Source organism: Ammodytes marinus (genome assembly GCF_949987685.1).
Source record: "Ammodytes marinus genome assembly, chromosome: 7".
NCBI classification, from domain to species: Eukaryota; Metazoa; Chordata; class Actinopteri; order Uranoscopiformes; family Ammodytidae; genus Ammodytes; species Ammodytes marinus.
This window is the reverse complement of record NC_137211.1, coordinates 16,133,487-16,154,792: the sequence shown is the minus strand read 5'-3', so window position 1 is coordinate 16,154,792 and position 21,306 is coordinate 16,133,487. Positions and strand designations below refer to the sequence as shown.

Genomic DNA, 21,306 nt, shown 5'->3' with positions numbered 1-21,306 from the left:
TATGAAAAGGGAGACACTGGCGAAGAAGTGGAAATCTGAAAGGGAGAGAAGGCAAACAAAGCGTGCAGAAAAAGAAAGACAAACAAAAGAAGGACATCTGACAGACTCTACGCAGAGAATGAGACACAGAGAGGGGTTGAGCGATGATGCTCTTGTGTGTGTCAAAGAAGACTTTCCAATGATGAAAAATAACCCCATTAACCTGCACTTCTACCCACAAGGACCAACAGCCTCCACCCTCCCACTACGTCAGCGGTCACTTTCTATTCCCCATCATCTCAACCCCCTCTCTGTGCAGAAACAGGGCGAAGCTGCCCCCTGGATGTGCATCTCCACTCACTCTCACAAAGTGTTATCTGACTGGAGGAGCAGTACCCAGAGAACAGCCTCCGGCCCTGGACATGAGCCAGGCTCTGTGCGCTTACCTCAGGCGAGGTGGAGGGCTCCGGGCCCTCTGGGCTTTCTTCCACTTCCATGTCTGACCCTTCTGAGCGCAGCAGTGACGGAGGGGCCCCAGCCCGCAGACAAGGGGCCTCCAGGGGCCCAGGCTCAGAGGGGGGCAGTGGCGTGGGTGGAGTGGGTGGGCAGTGTGCTGATGTTGTTGTTGATGGTGGCGGTAGTGGTGGTGGTGGTGATGGTGGAAGATGAGGAGGAAGAAGAGGAGGAGGAGGAGAGGAGCCAGCCCCCTGTTTGTAATGAGTATTGGCCCCCGTGGCCCCCGTGGCCCCTGGCCGGAGCGTGCTGCGGCAGTTGTTGGAGCGGAGCCCTGAGGAGCACAGGAAACGAGTCTCACCCACCCACTCACGTACAACTGCAACTCTGCTAGCAGCTGGCCACCACAACACAACGGGAGAGAGTGGGCAGGGGGGCACACAGAGGCTGCCAGTGCTACGCTATCAAACACTGTGGAGAGGGGGAGGAAGAAAAACTCTGAAGTTTCACTTTTCCACCAGCCGAGGGGAAAGGGTTAGGGCTTCTCTGCTCTCTTTCTCTCTCTTTTTTCTTATTTCGCTCTCCTTCCACCCACGTGTGTGCGCAGAAGAGGATGGCAGCGTCTGTGAGTGTGTGTGTTTTTAGCGTTTGTGCATGTGCAGTGTGAGCGAGTAAGATGCATAGAAGGAGAGGGCTTGAGAATCCTCTGTAAGGTGGAGGGAGAATGTTTTGGAGGGAAGCCATCTCACAGCTCGAGTGAAGACTTTTTGTAGGCACAGGGTAAAAAGACCGACCACTTCGACCGTGTAAGATGTTTTTTTTTACCAGCTACAAGTTAAGGCACGCTTGATGAAGAATTTCAAATTTCTGCTAAATTAAGATCACCATTACCTGATACAGAGGGGGCTTCCCTTTTTCTTATAGTACATAAAGTATACTGTGTAGGTTATTCTGGAGTGTGTGTGTGTGTGTGTGTGTGTATGTATGCTTGTGTTAGTGTGTGTGTGTGTGTGTGTGCTTGTGTGTCTATGCGGGTACACACAGTGTGGGCAGCGTTTTGGGGAATGTCTCCAGAGTTATGCAGTGGGTTAGCCATTCACTGCCCTCCTCTGCACAATGGACAGAATCACACAACCATGAGGCCCGACCGTGGACGGATTCCTGGAATGTTAAACTGCCGCGCCCGACACTCCCCGCTCCCACTCAATGAGAACACACACACACACACACACACACACACACACACACACACACACACACACACACACACACACACACACACACACACACACACACACACACACACAAATGCCTAACTCCCCATCTCTTCTTCCCCACCCCCTGGCAGTGTCGGGGAGGAACAACATGAGGAGGGGAAACAGGGACAGAGAGTAGAGGGATGAGCTTTGGGCGAGCGAGAGCAGCTCATTGATAGTGTTGTGATAGTGGAAACTTCTTCAAAAAGGACTTTTGTGGAGTCACTACAGTATGTCAACTTGGTTCAAGCCTCCTAAAAATAAGACTTCGTTTTTTGCAATCTTGTCTCACTGAGTTTAATGTGCAATCGTGTCTACGTAAATAGCTGTAAAAGACATTGGAAGAAGGAAAATACATGAATGGGGTCACCACTTATTCGGTTGGTCTAGGCTCAAGGGAACCGATAACTGCACGGTGACTGAGCAATTGCCAATAGACAATCAAATAAAAACGTAAAGTAAGTCTGTAAGGAGGGTCCAGCCAAATAGGATTGGGGTTCTCTTTGACAGCATGGCGAAAGGTCTCAATGATGCGCTGTTAACAATAACATCTAGACAGCTTTACTACTCTCTTCTTTTTAAGACTATACGGAGGTAAAAGATTTCGGGAGAAGTGCCAGCAGTTCCAAAACGTTTATATATAAAGGTGGATTAGGTGACCTGTAATGGAAAATCCCAGTACCAGATTGGAAGTTATTACCCACTCCTGTATCAATATCTACCTTTTTATTGACCCTTTCTGTTCTTCCATTTTTCTTGCATTTAAAGAAAAGGGAGGCAGAGGGTATGACGTTGATTTTATGGGATCCAAATTTTAAAGCTAAAATAAAAAATATTATGTCTATATGTCGCACCACACAGAAAAAAGAAAACCTCACAATCATAAATCCAAATCGTAAAAACCTCTAGAGCGTAAAGCTATGGACTGGAGCCACTGGGAGCTACTGCACAGGGTGAGTCAATTTTCAAAAGTAGCTGTGAAGTGCTGTGAGCAGAGAAAAGTTCAATAATGTCAGTATGACCCCTATAGTTAATTGGGCGGTCTTTACAGCCGGTACCGGTGGCGAAGTGGACAGGTGCGCGGGGTTGGTCCGGCGAGATACACTGTCTGCCATTGATTGTCTGATGCACAAAGGGGTTGCAGGGCCAAATCCCAATGATCTTAAAGCTGGGGCTGTACACTTTGACCAATCAGAGCGAGGCTCCGATTCTCTGTTCTTATTGGCTGTTGGGACTGTCCATTCACTTTGGCACGACGTTGTTGGTGTAGAGCGTGTTAGGGAGGGACCAAAGAGAACAAGTGGAGCGGTTGAGGTATTTGGATTTGAATCTCTATCCCAACTGCCATTTTCTCCCCAAATCCTCCACCCCAGCTTTAATTGGATTCGGGAAGGCTGATGATTGACATACGGACAGGTTCCACTGTATTTTGGCATTCTGCATGCTAGGGCAGATGTGGTCCGTGACCATGCAAAAGGCAGCAAATGGAGGAAACTATGCATTTGAATGGCAAGCCCTGTCAACAAGGTGGGGGATCACTATGAATTGTTAAGCAAGAAAGGTAGCCACTGGTTAAGCTGTGGAACATTGATTCTAGGTTTGGTCCTAGGTTTGGTTTTGAATGTATGAATCTTTAGGAGGAACATGTTTTATTGAACAGGGGATTATACAGAAAAGAGAGCAGGAGAGACAGAGGAAGAGGGAGGGAGGGAAGGAGGGGAAGACAGAGGCTCCAAGTCAAGGCCATTTGCTGATACTCAGTGGTCTCTCTTGAATTGGGCCAGGTGACCTTGCTTTACCTTTTCTCGGCCTGGATCAATACTTTCCCAGGATTTTAAACCAACATACTTTGATGGTCTGCGGGCCAAAGTGAAAGAGTGGGGGAAAGAGACAGGAGTGAAACAAATAAGGAAGAAACTGCAGAAGCCGGGCCAGAAGGGGAGGGAGTGAGAGAGAGTGTGAGGGATGGGTGTTAAGAAGGGGTGAAGGAGAAATGGATGGAGGAAAATGAGGGGGAGGGACGGAGGGATGGCACGAGGGGGAGAACAGGAACGAATAAAAGGACAGGAAGGATGTGAAGCAGGGGTGAAGGAGAAGCAGGGAGCAGAACAGGAGGAGGGGGGGGGGAAATAAGGCTGAATGTCGGGAGGGAGGGATGCAATGAGCAGCGATCTGTCAAACCAGGCAGAATGATCCTCCGCCCAGTAATCTGAGGTACAGGGTTTGTTTATTTTCTGTCCTCATTTAGACACAGGGACAGAGCCGGGGAGGGGAGGGGAGGCTGTTGGCCATCTCGACAAGCCCATTTTCCCCAACAGCTATTGTGTAGGGAATTCAAAATAGGTTTGGCCAACCAAAAAAAACTCCCATAGGTTTCTTCGGTGACAACTGAAATACAGCTATAAGACTCATCCTACTTTTTTTTCTTCAAGGGAGCAAATGATTAATGTTTTCGGTATTCTCAAAATCTCCTATTCATACTGTATATAGTCAAGGCTGGGTGCATCTATAAAGTGGGAGTGTGTTTCAAAAAGCCCCTTCTTTTTTTCTCTTCTCTTCTCTTCTCTGGAGCCTGTGAGGCTGTCTCTCTGTGCTGTGACAGCATCTGATTCTCCTCTTTAAGCCAAGAGAAACTTCTCAATCCCACACACTTAACACTTACACAGTACAATGGCGATGTGATGTGCGAGTGTGAATGTGCAACAGCGAGCGCGTGTTTTGGTCTATTCAGTATTGGCCCTCTCTTTTATTTTGTAGGTGAGTTTATTTTGTAGGGCTCAACTCAAAAGGCATGACTACGCTCAGAGTTGTACCCTTCCTTTGCTTTTCTTCCGCACACAAAGGAAGGCAGATCTCGGGGACAAAAGATCCAATTACTGGCCAGTAAAAGCAAAGAAACACAAACGTTACACACACACACACAGACACACACAAATGTGCCCACGCGGACATGGATTCAAGCAAATATACGCTCACGCTGGAACACACAGACACACAGAGACACACAGACAGATACACACATGTAGACACACTGCCAGTTAAACACCCTCACTGCAGGAATGAAACTGACTGAGCGAAGTAACTGATTCTTGTTAACGTGAAAATGTAAAGCACAAATAAGGATGTGTGTATTGATCTAATATTGATGTGATTAGGAACATGTTCGCCCAGGAAGCAAGTGAAGCTGATAGAAAAGTTATTTTACATTTTATTTGGTGTGATATTCAGACACTCTAAAAGGGTTAAACACACACTCAATGCACACACATTTTATGGTAAATAAAACGCAACTTTCAATTTCTATGGTTTGTAATCGATTTTTACCTCAGATGACTTCCTGTTCCTATATCATAATGAATGTATTCCCAGTTCAGTATAAGGATTACAGACAGTTTAAGAAATTATTATATGGAAGGTGCTTTACCAGGTGTAGAGGTGTGAGCCATAGTCAGGTAGAGCAAATTACTCTTACAATTATTAAAAAATGTTCATGCTGAAAATAAATCAGCAATTAAACACTGTCTGAACGGTTCCTGCAGTTCAGCTGTGTTACGTTGCTGCTGTGAAATAAACCGTAGACCCACTGACAAGCACATACATAAAACCAAACAACATTTCTCACGACAGTGAGAGCGATCCCAGCAAAATGTTCTCTCACTGAGTCACCGCTGACTAGTCAGCACCGGCATATCCACACAAACCATTTACACACTCAAGTGGCACCACACACACACACACACACACACACACACACACACACACACACACACACACACACACACACACACACACACACACACACACACACACACATTCAGAGTTATCCAAATACAGTGGTTTATGAGTGAAAATACTCTGAAGAAGAGGATGCTCATGTCAAAAGTGCTTAAGCCTGTATGATTAATGTCTTACAGGTGAGCAGGTAAATACACCTGTAAATGCGGAGCAGTTTGTGTATACCTGAGTTGTAAGTTATAATGTGGTGTATGTGTGTGTGTGTGTGGTTTGTGTGTGTGTGGTTTGTGAGCGCAGTGTTAGTAAATTGTGACTTACACGACAGGGAGTGTGTTCCTTTGGGCAGGTACTCGTACAGCAAGGGGTTATCATCCCCCATCATCTCAGCCCGCAGCGACAGCAGGCTGTTCTTACTCATCAGGGCCGCCTTCAGATTGGCTACGGATGAGATTGTCCCGCCCCCGGCCCCTCCCCCTGCCTCCTCTGATTCGCTGGGACCCAGGTAGCCGGGCTCTGTGGTCAGGGCCTCTTCCTGCTTGAGAAAGAAGTCCAGGCGTTCGCCCCGGCTGTCTGAGCTGTTGGGTTCGGTCACGTCTGCCCCTGAATAGAGATGAAGAAACAAAAATATTTTTCAAAAACAACACTTTCTAAAGCAGGGAAATTCATGTAGGTGTAAGGTAAGGAACAATGCCTGGAAAATCTTTTGCATAGCATTAGCATGCTTCTCCACAGGCTGAACAAACCTGACACTTTTGGACGACTTGTGAAACCATTTCAAACTGAAAGTTCCTTTTGTACATTGTACTTTAAAAGTTACCACTTGGTTAAGTTAAAGGTTTCAACCAACAGCGATAGAGGCTCGAGTGAAAATACAGAAAACCCACCTCCATATTAAAACAATTATTTCAAACCTCTCAGGCGAATCATCGCTTACACCTAGTGCTTTCAGTGGCGGCTACCAACACGTCACCGCTCTGAATCATCTCTCTGTCTCTCCCTCTCCCCAGCTCCCAAACACACCTCATCATCACCAGTCAACAAAAATACAGGGAGCTCATGAGGAAGCAGTGAGACAGAGAGCACTGTAGACACAGACGTATGTGTGTGTGTGTGTGTGTGTGTGTGTGTGTGTGTGTGTGTGTGTGCATTACGCCTGTGTGTGTGTGTGTGTGTGTGTGTGTGTGTGTGTGTTGAGCCGTCAGTGTCGGTGAAAACAGAGTGTGTAGCGAGGCTGTCAGCAGCAGACATGTCGCTGGAGGTTCCACTGTAGATCTACAAGACTGTCAGACCACACTGCTGACGACAGCTCCGCTCAACGCAGACACGCAAGTGCAAACACACACGCGCAAACACGGACATGAAACACACTTTTGTTGCCTCCTAATTGACATTTAACTGATGACAGGTCGCTTTTTTTCAAACAAAGACTTAGACAAAAATACACGCAGCGCACATCACATTCATAGAGACTTGGAGAGAATTACTTGTCTCCACTTAAAACAAACACACGCAGACTTCAGAGTGCTAAATGCAGACTTGCAAGTCGCCCTGGAGGAGTTGCATACATTATGTGCGATTGTTCTGGACAGAAACCTTCTGACATCCTAATATAGATGTTCCACTGAGGCCCATGCAGTGACAGCGGAGATCACACTTAAACAGGGTGGACGCATGATGGGGCAAGGAGAACAGGAAAGGGAAGAAAAGCAAAAGCAAAAGGAGAAAGAAAGATTGAAAAAAAAATACATTTGGAAACAGGAGGACAAAATAGACCTATTGTCCATTTTAACTACAGGCAGGTAACGTTAAGTGCCCCGTGCTCATCGGATGCAGGGGGAGTCAAGGTGACAGAGACAGTAGTTTGCCTCCACGTCTGGAATACCGATGGGTATACAGCCTCCCCTCAGCCTACATGGGTCAATGTTGGCCACCTTGTCTCTTACAAACACACACACACATGCACAAGCAGACACGCACATGCACACACACACACACACACACACACACACACACACACACACACACACACACACACACACACACACACACACACACACACACACACACACTGTCAGTCACTTTTCATGCTACGTTTAGATAAATGATCACAGATCAAGGTTGGTTGGATACACGCTCTGTATGCGCAATTGCACATACACACATAGAGATCTGAAATGTGTGGAGATACCAGCGAGATATCGAGGACTGGGGGAAGTAGTTGCAGGCTGCAACAGATATGGGCGACATCATGCACACGAAGTAATCAGCGGCCATCGAACCAGCAGCAGGCGCCGAGGAAGATATAAAAGCAGGAGATAAAGTGGGAGGAATGAGGAAAGAGGGGAGGGGGTACGGACAAAAAGAGAGAGAGAAAGAAAGAGAAGAAGGCAGGGGAGTGTAGAGGCGGGGGTGTCGAGCTGCGGTGGAAGCACAGATGATACACAAAAAACACACACATGCAGGCAACCCACCACGCACACCCCCGCCCCACCAGCACACACACACACGCACACACACTCACACTCACACACACACACACACACACACACACACACACACACACACACAGGCACGCACGCACACAAAGTTAATTAAGGAGGGGGTGTAGGGATTGGCTCAAGGGGCATGAGGTGCAGGAATTCATTAGAGCTCTGCCCCCTCCTTCAGTGGGCAGCCCAGCAGCCACAGGAGTCAATCAATAACATAGATCTGCTGTGGGCCAACAACAAACACACACACACACACACACACATGGAGAAAGGAGAGGCAGACAAATGGAAGGAGAGGAAGCGAAGGAGAGAGAGAAAGAAAAGAGGGTCACCTCTGACCCCCATCTCCCTCCACTCATCTGTTCATTGGACGAGTGAATGACCCTTGACCACTTTCCCCAGTTTCGCCTGGACACGTGCGCGTACAGATGGAACATGTCCGCCCTCCTCACAGTCATACAGTAACAATGCTTCAGTCACTCGCTGCAGATTAAATGGCAGAGTTATAGGAAAGCAACCCATTCCGTATTTTTCCTCACGCTTGATAATCAAAAATTATGAAAATGGGTGAAATGCATATCTAAACATTTAGCCAAGGACTCTCTCTCTCTCTCTCTCTCTCTCACTGTCCTCCTGATGCAACATACAGTATCCCCGCTCTGAGGATTTATCCACATTTCCGAGACTAAGCGTGAGATATCAGAAATTAGTAATCAGTTGACCACCAACAGGTTTCCACGCCATATAATGGGAATTTACTACATAATCCTCCTTTACTTATGGGAGCTTTATCGTGGCCGTGCTTATAGCTGCCGTGTTACTTCTAAATCTCCTCCTGCTCCGACAGATAAAATCATTTACCACATCAGAAACAGTCGCACTTAATCCCATGCACGCAGTCTGCGGATTGCATCATACGTGTGCCGGGTTTTGCTCCGGATTTGTAGACACACATTTTGTGGTTTCTTTCAGAGGCGATAGGTTTATCTGGAGTTTTAGGGACACTGCGGTTACATCATTTCTTTTCTACACATATGCTGAGTGATAATGTACCGGTTGTCATCAGACAACCTATGAATTTCAATTGGCGTGGGATATGGCTTTGAACTGCATGGTCAGAGACAAAACAATAGCATTTTCCACATCTTTTCTTTCTTCCCTCCTTCCCCCCTGCCTTTATACAGTGCAGCAGTCTCTGTATAGTGAAGGGAATTTTCATTTTTCCCTTCATAAAAGAGTCCGAATAATTTAGATTTCTGCTTTCTGAAGAGATCCTCCGTTTAATTTGGTTGCCATGGCAGCCGGGCACCCTTGGCTTCAACATTTATGCTAAATAAAACCCCCTTTTAAAAAGGAGAGACAAATATGTGGAAATGGTGGTTCTCTTTGTTCATGTGTGTTTGCGTGTGTATGTGTGTTTTTGTGAACACGCGTGAGCGATGCTGCGAGCTATGTGGGGGCTTGAGTGGGAAAAAAAAGCAAAGGCGGAATAAGACTTGGAATAAAAGATGTGTGTGTTGAACTATACTTCCAATGCGATGTGGAGGGATACTGCATTGATCATCTATTGAGAGAGTTGCAGATAGAAGACAAATAGAAGACACAGTTTTATGTCCTGTGATTGGAGGCTGTGCTGTATCTGAGTGAAGTGAGCCAGTGTGTGCGTGTGTTTGTGTGTGTGTGTGTGTGTGTTTCACAAGGGGAGTTGTGTTATTAGAGAGTGCGCTTTGACGCAAGAGGAGGAGAGAGAGAAGGCCTGAAAAGGGAGGGAAGGGGTCAGCCGACCTGCTTTGACTTCTGATCTTCTGTTCTGATTGTGCTCAAGGAGTGTGTCCATGTGTGTGTGTGTGTGTGTGTGTGTGTGTGTGTGTGTGTGTGTGTGTGTGTGTGTTGTGTGCATTTGTATGTGTGTGTTTCAACAAATGCCTCTTCTAAATGAAGCCAAACACTCTTGTGTGAGGGAGTTTTTCCCATTTTCCAAAAATACAGAGAGATAAATGGATGAATAAAAATGTAACCTGATAGACACCCGCTCCTCGTATACACACTCACACACGACCTTGCTGTTGGTGGACACACTCCTTTTAACACCTACACACGCACGCACGCACGCACACACACACACACACACACACACACACACACACACACACACACACACACACACACACACATTGACACACACACACACACACACACCATGCCTTCAAATCAACAGAGACAGTAGCCAAACACAATGGGGAGAAAAAAGTCCAGGGTGGTTAAGCAACGAGTCACTGAGGCTTGTCGACCACAAGAGAGCTGTCAGAGAAGAAAGTAGGGCTTGTGTGCATGTTTGAGTATGGGAGTGCAAACAAAAGAGAAAGACTCTCTTACTGTGTATCTTTGTTGTGTGTGTGTGTGTGTGTGTGTGTGTGTGTGTGTGTGTGTGTGTGTGTGTGTGTGTGTGTGTGTGTGTGTGTGTGTGTGTGTGTGTGTGTCTGTGTGTGTGTGTGTGTGTGTGACAGAAAAAGGCACAGAAAGAAACCTTGCCCCAAGTCGGCCTGGCTAATGGCTCAGTGGGCCTGGGGTTCAAAGGGACAAGGCACTACAGGAGCTGTCACAAGACTCCAACGCTCGCCGCATTGTCTCCGTGACGTTACAGCAACATGCGTCCAATCGAGAAAAACATATAGTGTCTCGTCTCTTCACAAACAACTCTCACACTGTACATCTGATAATTGTGCGTATGTGTGTGTGTGTGTGTGTGTGTGTGTGTATGTGTGTGTTTGTCCTGGAGTGGACAAAGAGACAAAGAGGGGAGGGAAGGTGGAACTTGCTTCCTCAGCATGCCAGAGTTTGAGAGGGTAAAAAAGTAATTTCAGCCGAGAAGGGGGAGTGAGGCACTAAAACAGCTCAAGAATTCAGAGGCAATTTAAAAAGCAGTGTGGGAGAGGGGAATGAAAAAAATGCTGGGTTAAAAAGGAGGGAGGATGGAAAGCAAAAGGAGGCTGTTATTCTCTCTCTCTTTCTCTCTCGCTCTCTCTCTGTCCCTTTCTCTCTTACTTCCTCTCTCTCTTTTACTCACTCTCTCTCTCTCTGTCTCTTTCTGTTGTTTTTAGGGACTAACCTCTAGGAGAGATAGGGAAGAGTGGGTGGTGTTGGTGGTGGGGTGTGTGTGGATAGGGAGGGCAAGCATAAATCAAGCAGAGCCTGAAGGCTTTAGAAGCGGGAGGGACAAGAGAGTGGTAAAAGACAGGGAGGAGAGAGAGAGAGAGAGATGATGGTGGTGCTGGTGGTACATGCTGGGGGCTCAGAGAAAAGAGTAGAGAGTGTGGGTGGAGGGGAGGAGAGGAGAGGAGCACAGCAATTGCAAGCGGGTTGGGGTGAGAGGTGGACGGTGGGGTGATGGAGTGTAGGTGGGTGGGTGAGTGCAGGGGAAGCCAGGAGAGGTGAGAGGGAGGTTACAGAGGCTGTGGGAGGGAGGGAAGGAGGGAGGGAGGGTAGTTAGTGACGGTGGGGATGTATCAGAGTGCGTCTATACAGTATGCCAGCTCAATTTAAAATTTGAAAAAAAAGCGTGTACGTTTTGGTCGGCTGACACCCAGAAATGAGCTTTTTTTTTTTTAAACAGCCTCCGAACCGTGCTTGTGTGCAAGTTCAGAAATGAAAACAATACATTTGATGGGTAGAATTAAACACATGAGCAGTATGGGTGGTTGCAGTGTATCAGGATGTGAAGCCTTGTTGCAGATTGTTTTGGTCATTCTCATTGACAATGTAATTCTGAGGTGTATACACTGATAACAACATACTTATGAATAATATATCAGTGATTCTTGAGAAGCGGGACAAAAGGCTGTCTTCCAATACTAACTGCTCTTATGTTTAAAAGTAAACATATTTAAAATTGTACATGTTATTAGGGATTAAGAATAGAATGTCTGGAGCACAATTATCCTCTTAAATGTAATTTTATCATTATTATGTCAAATATATGACACTTGTTATCTTCTCACGAAGTCCAAAACAGTGTGTCCATAGAGAAGGGATCAATCATTCATATGCAATAAAACCTATTAAAAATGTACTTTAATGATTAAAAAGAGCTTTTCTCATCAAAAGCAACACTAAATAATCTCTCATATCAATAAAAACTGTTTTTCTACAACACATTCATGTTTTATAAGGTTTCTAAGTGGTGGGACACTTTTTGTCACCACCGTCAGACAATCCACTAAAATGTAAGAAAATCAGGCTAACTAAGGGGCAGCTGTCACTATGAAGGACCTCTTGTCACATTCTACCTCTGCAGAGAACATAAGAGTCAGACAGGCTCTGATAAGTGTTGTTGTTTTGGAATATTTTACATTCCAAATCTTGAAAGTCCTGTCAAGTCCAATTTCTGAAGAAGTTATTTGAAATGTTTTGATCATTTTATTTTCCTGAAGTGGTTCAAACTAGCACCTATCATCAACAGAAAAACCAAATGGCTACTAGAAAAAACTCCATTAGTTCTGTTTAAGAAACGTTAAATATGTCAACACCGTCAGTTAAAAAAAAGTATATTCATTTACATTTTGAAAATATTTGTTGTGGCCTCTGTCAGTCTTGGTGAATATTTGTGATCACTATACATCTCATGGGTCTAGCATAAATTGAGGGAAAATTAATTTGTGTTTTTGGTGTCTGACGGTGTTGACACAAAATAAGGAATGGCAAGCTAAAAAGCCCATTTTGATAAGGAAGGGCAAGGTAAGAAGCCCAATTTGATAAAAAGTACAAAAGCTGAGAGGTTGTGATAAAGCTTAGCCCAGTAGCTTAGTATATGTTGGATACATACATGTAATTTAATTTGCCTAAACATAGGGTTTGTATTTTTTCAACATTGCACCCTGTTTTGTCCCACTTCTCAAGAATCACTGATATTCCATTTCCACCAAGTCTGTTTCTAACAAACGCCAATACATTCCATACACTTAACATTTAAGCTTTGTCAATAAGCAAACTCGCTAACTGCTAAAACATGTTTGTGTGATTGACACCTGTTTAAAAGTTCAACAAAAGTTTTGTGAAAAAAATTAATAGTCTGAAAGACAAGGCAAGAGTTTGAGTGAGCTTTGATTATTCTCGATCAAATTGCTATTTTATGCTCCAAATATGTAAAAACTTCACTTAACGGTTTAGGAGATGATGGAAAGCAGGAAGTGACAGACTGCATTATTTCAGTGTGCAACATGCAGACACTATAGTGTGCTCACAACAAGTCCTGTACAACATAAACTGCGCTTTCAAAATTAGCCGCCTTGGTGTGGACGTAATCCGAGTGAACAAGTGAACGAGTGAAGGACGGGAGGGAACGAGGGAGCGGTAAGTGCGTGGGGGATGGAGGATTGCAGGGCTCAAGGTAATCTGGGGAGTTAATGCAGCTTAGAGGGACTGAGAGGAGTGGGAGGGAGGGAGAGAGAGAAAGGTAGAGAGAGGTAGAGAGAGAGAGAGAAAAAGAGAGAGAGTGATGGCAGAGGGAGAGAGAATATAAAAATAATAGGGTCAGCGAGGGAAGAGAGAGAGAAAGACAGAGGAATAAATGAAGATGTATCAGAAACAAAAGCCGATGCAACTGAGGGAAGAGAGTGAGAAAAAAAAGAGAGAGTACAGGGAGTGTAAAAGCTGGCGAGATAGGAGTATGGAAGGGGGAGAGAGGGAGCCGAGTGAGTGTGTGAGATAAAGAGTGGGCTAATGAAAGGTAGGGTGAGGCTGAGTGAGTTGGCGGATAGGAGGGAAGTCGACAGAGGGAGAGAGAGAGAGAGGGAGAGAGGGAAAGAGAGCGGGGGAGAGGTCTGCATGGGGAAAGAATGCTGGGTGGGGAAGGAAGGCAGACACGCAGGGCTTTGTGCTAAAAGCAAAGAGAGAGAGAGAGAGAGAGGGAGATGGAGAGATTGAGAGAGAGGTTATGTCTTGGCTTTATGCACAGGGGAGGAACTGGTGAGCGGGCATGTGCCCAAAAGCCCCGTCCAGCCTGGCCCAGGGTCATGTTTGAAGGGTGAGGTGGGAGAGGAAGAGAGAGGGGTGGAGAGGAGGATAATGGAAAGTGGAGGAGGAAAACAACAAAGACTCTGGGTGGGGATGCTGTACAGAGCTTGTGAGTTATTAGTGTGTGGGGTTAACCCAGTCTACGACTTAAGAAGCTTAGGGCAACTAACTAGCCATAATTACTTCTTTACTGCTCCCTTGATATGCATTTAGGATAAGTTTAACAACCAGAGTTTAGCAATAGCAGCAGTTATATTTTTGTGCAGAAATATGAATAGAAAACTAAATGTGAAAACACAAGAAATTGATTAATTTAATTCTGTCATCTGCTCATGGCTGAGAAAACACGGACAGTGCTGGATCTGGATCTTCAAAAGCCCAACTGGGTCCATTTCAGAGTGTTTCAAGGAGTGTTTTTTCCAAAATATTTTCTCCAAATGAGTGTCTTACAGGCACATTTAGAATAGGGCCAGTACATCAGAATTTAGAACAGCTGCACTTGTTCCAGGAAAAGTGAGTGGCAGATTCTTTCACCTCTTTAAAAACAGTATGAGGCTTATAGACAAAGAAAAGACACATGATTTATTTTTACTTTTGTGAAGACGAACAAACGCTGTAGTAGACCCACTGAGGAAGAGGTCTCGTCAAGTGGCCACCTGACAAATTTACAGAAACACATGAAGACATATAGGCCGCAATCATGTACCGTACTACAGTCACAACAGTCAAGCAGCAGAGAGCGGGCGACTTGTACAAGAGGTTCCTCCACTAACAGTCAATGTCACCGTGCTCGTCCGTCCACAGTGTGTGGAGCAGGGGGTGTTACCTGCTCCCTGTAGAGCATTATAGTCGGTTGTATAGGGCTGCACAGTGACCAGAGAGAACAAGAGCTATTGCCCCTCTACCCCCCCCCCCCCCCATCTCTTTGCTCATCTCTCCCATCTTACAGCATTAAGACTGTGTTCCTCCCTGTGCTTGTATCCTTGGCAACCTGCCTTCAACAATGCTAGAGAGCTCTGGCCTCAGCATCTCAGCAGCAGGAGAAGGAGTGGAAAAGGCAAGGCAAGGAAAGGGCGAGGGTTATAGAGTGGGACGGAAAAACTGGCAGGCAGGGTTGGGCAAGAAAGGGAGAGTGGAGGAACAAGTTGTAGGTTTTTGTCGCGCCCAGGCGTGTAGGTTCGTAAAAAAATTAAAAATAAATAAAAAAACGAGGGAACAGAGCGAAGGGGTTAAACAGGGGGAAGGAAGTGAAACGGATGAGGGAGCCAAACCTGTGCACAAGCTGCCAGCTTAGTGTTAGTGGATCATTGGAGATCTGTGTCACTGTTGAGCTGATGAAAAAGATGGAGCATGCAGCAGGGACGGATCTGGACTTTGAACTTCACACCATTCAATTTCCAAAAGAAATAGAGTTTGACCCCCCCCCCCCCCCTCCCCCGTCTCTAAAATTCCATAATCAGAAACTCTGAGTATTCTGAAATTCAGTCTCAATGTGGAGCTGATTTCACGTGTGAAAAAAAGCCGAGTTAGATTATAGCGCTTGTTATTTTCATTTTTTTTGCCCTCCTTGATTTCAAACTTCACAAATCCCCTGTAAGTGATTCAAATGTTTCATGCCCCCCACCAAGGACTTTCTCAAGACCTTTTATAAAAACACACGGAAAATCTTTTTTTGGGTAGCGATATATCTGTCTGCAAAACAAAAAAAAAAAAAAGACTTGCTGGGGAAACCACACTGTTCTTGCAGTGGGAAATCAAGTGGATGACATGAAAGACAAAAATCCCCACAGCATGCTTCCCTCCTTGATTATGATACCAGTATGAGTGGTAGTAGGAACAGTAGAAATCACGCTGTGTGGACCGATGGGGTAAAACCAGAACGAGGGATGCATGCATGTAAGAGGGCTGTGTGTTCATCTTCTCTTCAACCCCCACGGCAGCCCAGCTGAGCCATTGAGATTAATTGCTTATGATCAAATCAGCAGAAGCTGCGCAAATTAAAGAGTGTCCCCCCCACCCCACCCCCAACCCCTCCACCCTCACCTCCGCAGCATCACCCACCCACCCCCGAGCCAGGCCAAGTGGACAGTGTGTGTGTGTGACGAGCCCAGTCGCTTATTCAAGGCTACAAACCTGTCATTTCCTCTTTCCCCGGAGAGAGAGTGAGAGAGAGAGAGAGAGAGAGAGAGAGAGGAACAGGGATCTCAGAAAAGGCTCGAAATGGGGCAAGGGGTCGGTCAAATAGTGCACACACACACACACACACACACGGGGAGGCAGTGCTCTGAGCAGAACGACTGATATACCCCGCTTTCTCTCTCCCACTCTGACTCTCTCATTAAGAAGCCATTAGAGAGAGAAGGGCAGCGTGAGACCACATGACCCCTTCCTAACCCCTGTCACACCCCTGGAAGGGAGGGGGGATGATGGAGGGAGGGGAAGGAAGGAAGGACAGAAAGGGGTAAAAGATATAGAGTTAGATTGGGATAGGGGCAGTAGAGAAAAGAGGGGACGAGAAGAGGGTGAAAGGGAGAGAGGGGGTAAAGGACAAACATAAAGTAAAAGTGGGAGAAATAAAGTGAAAGATTAAAAAAAGGACAAAAGAACATCAGAGATATCTGAAACTATGTTTTTGTCATAGTCTTTGTGGTAGGGAGTGACAGCTCACATCACAACTCATGATGAAAATGACAAGAGACACAATGTGGACATGCATTTGCAATAAGGTGACATTGTGTCACTGTGCTGGCAGGTCTTTTTCACATGTTCTCATAGAACAGTTTAGGACTATACACTAGAAGACTAGACTGTGCACTTTGCTTAGCCGAAGCATAGAGAAGGACGAAAAACATGGCAGATAGAGGAGGTATGTGTGAGTCAGAATGGCAGAGAGAGGTAGAGAGGCGTGTGATAAGTATGCAGTGACTTTAGGAGAAGGGGATAATTTGGGAGTGGAGGGGAAGACGGCTAGGCTGCTTCCTTAGTCGGACACAGGAATGCAGAGCGGGCGGATCCCAGTTTGTGTATGTGTGTGTGTGTGTGTGTGTGTGTGTGTGTGTGTGTGTGTGAGAGAATGTGCGCGTTTCTGTGTGTATGTGTGTGTGTTTGTGCCAGACAGGAATCCCTAACCCCCACAGACTCCGGCTCCGCTTATCAAGGCCTGTATAGAGGGGGTATGGGGGGGAGAGGGGGGTCTCGGTGTCCTGCGCTATCATATCCACCCCTAACCTTCATCGCTCCCTTTCTCCTCTCCTGTACGATGCGCGCGCGCACACACACACACACACACACACACACACACACACACACACACACACACACACACACACACACACACACACACACACAGACGCATGCACAGACAGAAACACGTACTAAACCTTGAAGCTGGATGTCTCTGAGACCAACTCTGAGCAACTATGGGAAGGCCAAACAGTCTTACCACAAACAAAAAAAAAAACTGTCAGGGTCACATACAATTACACCATATACTGATGCAAACACACACTACTGTTTCTCGAAACTCTCTCGCCGTCTCAAGTGCTTCTTCCCATACACACCCCCTCGTACACACAAAAAGAAATCCCTCATGTACTTTTCTTATCAGCCGTCATCTTCCAGCACTAAAGTATTCTTAATTCACATTAGGGCCCTTTAAAGTTTTTTTTACAATGAGGTCAGATGTTATTTCAACTGGGGGAATTATTGTTAAGAAAAATGTATACTGTTAGACCCCTGCTGTGGGACAACCCCCATGAACCATTTTAGATTCAGAGATGCCGACTTATCGCAGAAGAGGAGATAGAGAAATAGAGGGTGGAAAAGCAGATGAAATGGATCGGATGAAGTTATTCTTTACATGCTGGTGTGTGAGGGTATAGGGAAGAGGAAATAGTTAGACAAAGAAGTGGAATAGGTGGAGTCAGGTGGAAACAATGAGAAGTGCGGGCGAAAAAAACCAGGTGATCTGGGGCAAAGGGGTTGTAGGGGAGAGGTAGACGGAGGGAACAAAAAGAGAGCTTGGCCTCTTTTTCACAGGCAATAGCAATGAGCTGAGGATATAGAGAGCCTAAAAGTCCTGATGTCCATTCCAGACCATAGCTGCTGTTCTACAAGCTTCTGTGACTCAAGGCAATCTCCCATTTTGGGCTTTTCCGAAAACATTTTCTAAGCATACTCCTTACGCTATATGAGTATACACAATAGCTTACGCAATAAGAATTTGAACCTCATGTCATTTATACAAACTGAAACAATTATCAGCATTCATAAATACATAGTTTCTCAGTATTCTTCCTTTTCCTTATACATGCTTCTTTCTATTTATTTCGGGGGGGTTGTATTCAAACTTGAAAAATCTGATATTTTTGGCCACTGGGGGGCACCACCAAAAAACAAGTTGTAAACTCAATTCTCAGATATTATCAACTTTAAAGTTCATATGACAAAATTCCAAGCGAACCGTCGCTTATTTTTCACATCCATTCGAAGCAACATTGGCAGTCTTTTGAAGTCATGTTTTACAACCTGCTTTATCAACAGCTAGTCGTTCACTTAGTCTTTTGTTTGCTACTGAGAAGGTAGCGTGGATTTTTTTTTTTTTTTTTTTTTACAGCTTATGAGAGCGGTGAGAGTGAACCAAAACAGTAAAGTAGCAGGGCCGACCATCTAGAACAATGAGCTGAAAGACACTAAAAGGTTCCACCAGGCTGAGGAAATACAGTTAAATTAAACAAGGGAATGAGTCCGGTATGAGAAAAGGGCCTCTGGTGGATGCATGATATATGGCCATGAAGAGAGAGAGAGAGAGAGAGGGAGAGGGAGAGTGAGAGAGAGAGAGAGAGAGAGAGAGATACCATGACATTTGTTGCTGTGAGTGGCCCCTCTCTCATTCCACGTCATTAACAGAACCTGGAAGTTCCGGTTTTACATAAGCAGGCAAACAAACATACACGGAAGCTCACAGATCCCACTGGTGTTGAGGAAGTTTAACCCACAGCCTGGCCTTTATGTGAAGCCCATAGTTTCAATGTGAAACATCACACACACACACACACACACACACACACACACACACACACACACACACACACACACACACACACACACACACACACACACACACACACACACACACACACACACACACACACACACACACACACACACACACGCACACACACACACACACATACACACACACACACACACACACACACACACAACACACACACACACACACACACACACACACACACACACACACACACTGCACTCAAGCGTCAGGCGTCGTAGCTCCAGTGTATGAGATGAGTTAAAACAGAAGTGACAGTGGGAATTGGCGGGATGGAAAAGGAAGGTCCAAATAGACAGAGGGAAGGAGGGATAGAGGAGAAAATGAGGGGACAAATGGTGGTGAAGGACAGATAGTATAGCTTCCAGGACTGTCTGAAACGCCTCTATGGCCATCAAACCCAAAAAGAACCACACGCATGTGCACGCAAATACACACGCACACACATGCATGTCAACAGCCCAAGCCATAATTGTCCCCTGTGGTGATTTTGGCCTCTCCCTTCTAGTTTTCTCATTGCTGTTGGCCAACTCTTCTCTATCTGTAACACTTTTTTCTTCTTCCCTCTTTTCAAAAGGAATTGGGTGGGGTGGGGGGGTGGTTGTGGGGCTGTCACTAGAGAAGGAATGAAGGATGAAGGAGAAAGAGAGGTCTAAAGGAAGGAGGTGTGGAGGGGTGTGACAGCGGAAAGGGGGAATGAAGGGAAAGGAAGACGGGAAAAGGAGAGAATGAATGTGTAAGAGGAAGGGAGACTTTGCCCTCCAGCGGGAACACTCCCACGATTGTGTGTATGTGTGTGTGCAAGTGTGTGTGTGTATGTGTGTGTGTGTGTGTGTGTGTGTGTGTGTGTGTGTGTGTGTGTGTGTGTGTGTGTGTGTGTGTGTGTGTGTGTGTGTGTGTGTGTGTCAGTGTGCATGTGTTGCGAGCTGCGCCTCAGCCAAAACCGACACACCCACAGGCTGTAGACCTCTATATCCTGTTCGGGTTGTCCGTTTGTCCAAACATCATGCACCTCTCCCCCCCCCTCCTCTCTCTCTCTCCCCCCTCCTCCTCCTCTTCCTCATCGCTCCCCTTTTCCAACCAGTCTGACGGGGGTAGAGGCCGCAGAGGGAGTGGGTATAGTAAATAGAACAAAGCCACCTTTCTAAAATAAACAGACCGGGGAAAAGAGGAACTTTAGGTTGACTGAAAACGAGAGACAGAAAGAAGAGAGCCTAAACTCAGCCATTGGGCTTACTGTAAAACAATTAATTATTTTCAAAGGTTAAACTCTTCCCAACAATTGGAAGTTTCTCCCATTCCCTGTCAGTCAGTCTGCCAGTGAACATGTACATAACTTTCTTTTTTTCTCTCTCTCTCTCTCTCTCTCCCTCACACACACAACTCTAGTCTCAATATCCCCGGCTGCTTGCGCTCGACTAACTCTTGGTGAGTACTGGGCACAGTGTGACACATAAGCCACAGTGAAGCAGTGCTGCCAGGCTCACGGCTACAGGGCCCATTACTGGCTATCAGATCACTGGAGTAGAGAGAGGAGAGAGAGCTCTCATCAGATCACATCTTCATCTCATATCTCCAAAAGAGGAGTCTTGTCATGGAGGCGGAAGAGGCCTCACTCGTAAAGTTTGAATTTTTTAACAGATTTTCCATTTCCGCCCAAAAATACCTTGAATACTAAAAAGGGTTTAAAACAATTTTCAGAAGGTTTCTAAGACATCAAACACACCCAAGTTGTTATCTTTACTGCTTCAAGACAACACCGGTCCATTCAGTTAATGGTAGCTCCTCTCAGTGCAAACAGGTACTGCCAACAGCTTCAGCATAGCTTTGAAAAGGTGCACAATTTTCCAAAATTTAACCAAAGTTAGCCAAAGAAAAAGATCAGACTTTGAAAACCACTAGCAGAGACTAAAAAACACCTTAATGGTTTATTATTGAATTTTTAAACACAAGAAAAAAGCCAAAAAAAATGATCGGTACGTCTATGGTATGTTCCATATTGCTTCCTTACATTGAAAGGAAAATAAGAGAGGAAATTATCCAACGCCCCCAGGTAGTTGCAACGAATAACTGAATAGGTTGAGTAAAACGGATGTTGAGTGTGTTCTCATGCCTCAATCTACAGGTGTGTGTGTGTGTGTGTGTGTGTGTGTGTGTGTGTGTGTGTGTGTGCGTCATCTACAAAGTTAACCGCAACAATTAATATACCCGTGTAAAGAGATGTCGGTATGTGATTTCAAGTTTGTGTGTTTTTGTGTGTTACTGTGTGGGGGTGGGGATTTGGCTGTGGGGGTATTGCTGTGAATGT

The 21,306-nt window shown here is 45.7% G+C and overlaps 1 protein-coding gene across 1 annotated transcript in view; it reads right to left on the bottom strand.

Annotated features, from left to right (window-relative positions):
* zbtb46 (zinc finger and BTB domain containing 46) overlaps window positions 1-21,306 on the bottom strand; it is a 56,984-nt gene that overhangs the window by 6,252 nt on the left and 29,426 nt on the right. Inside the window, exon 4 of the mRNA XM_080031503.1 lies at window positions 5,742-6,023. Coding sequence (XP_079887629.1) covers window positions 5,742-6,023 — 282 coding nt within the window. The remainder of the gene's footprint in view (window positions 1-5,741; window positions 6,024-21,306) is intronic.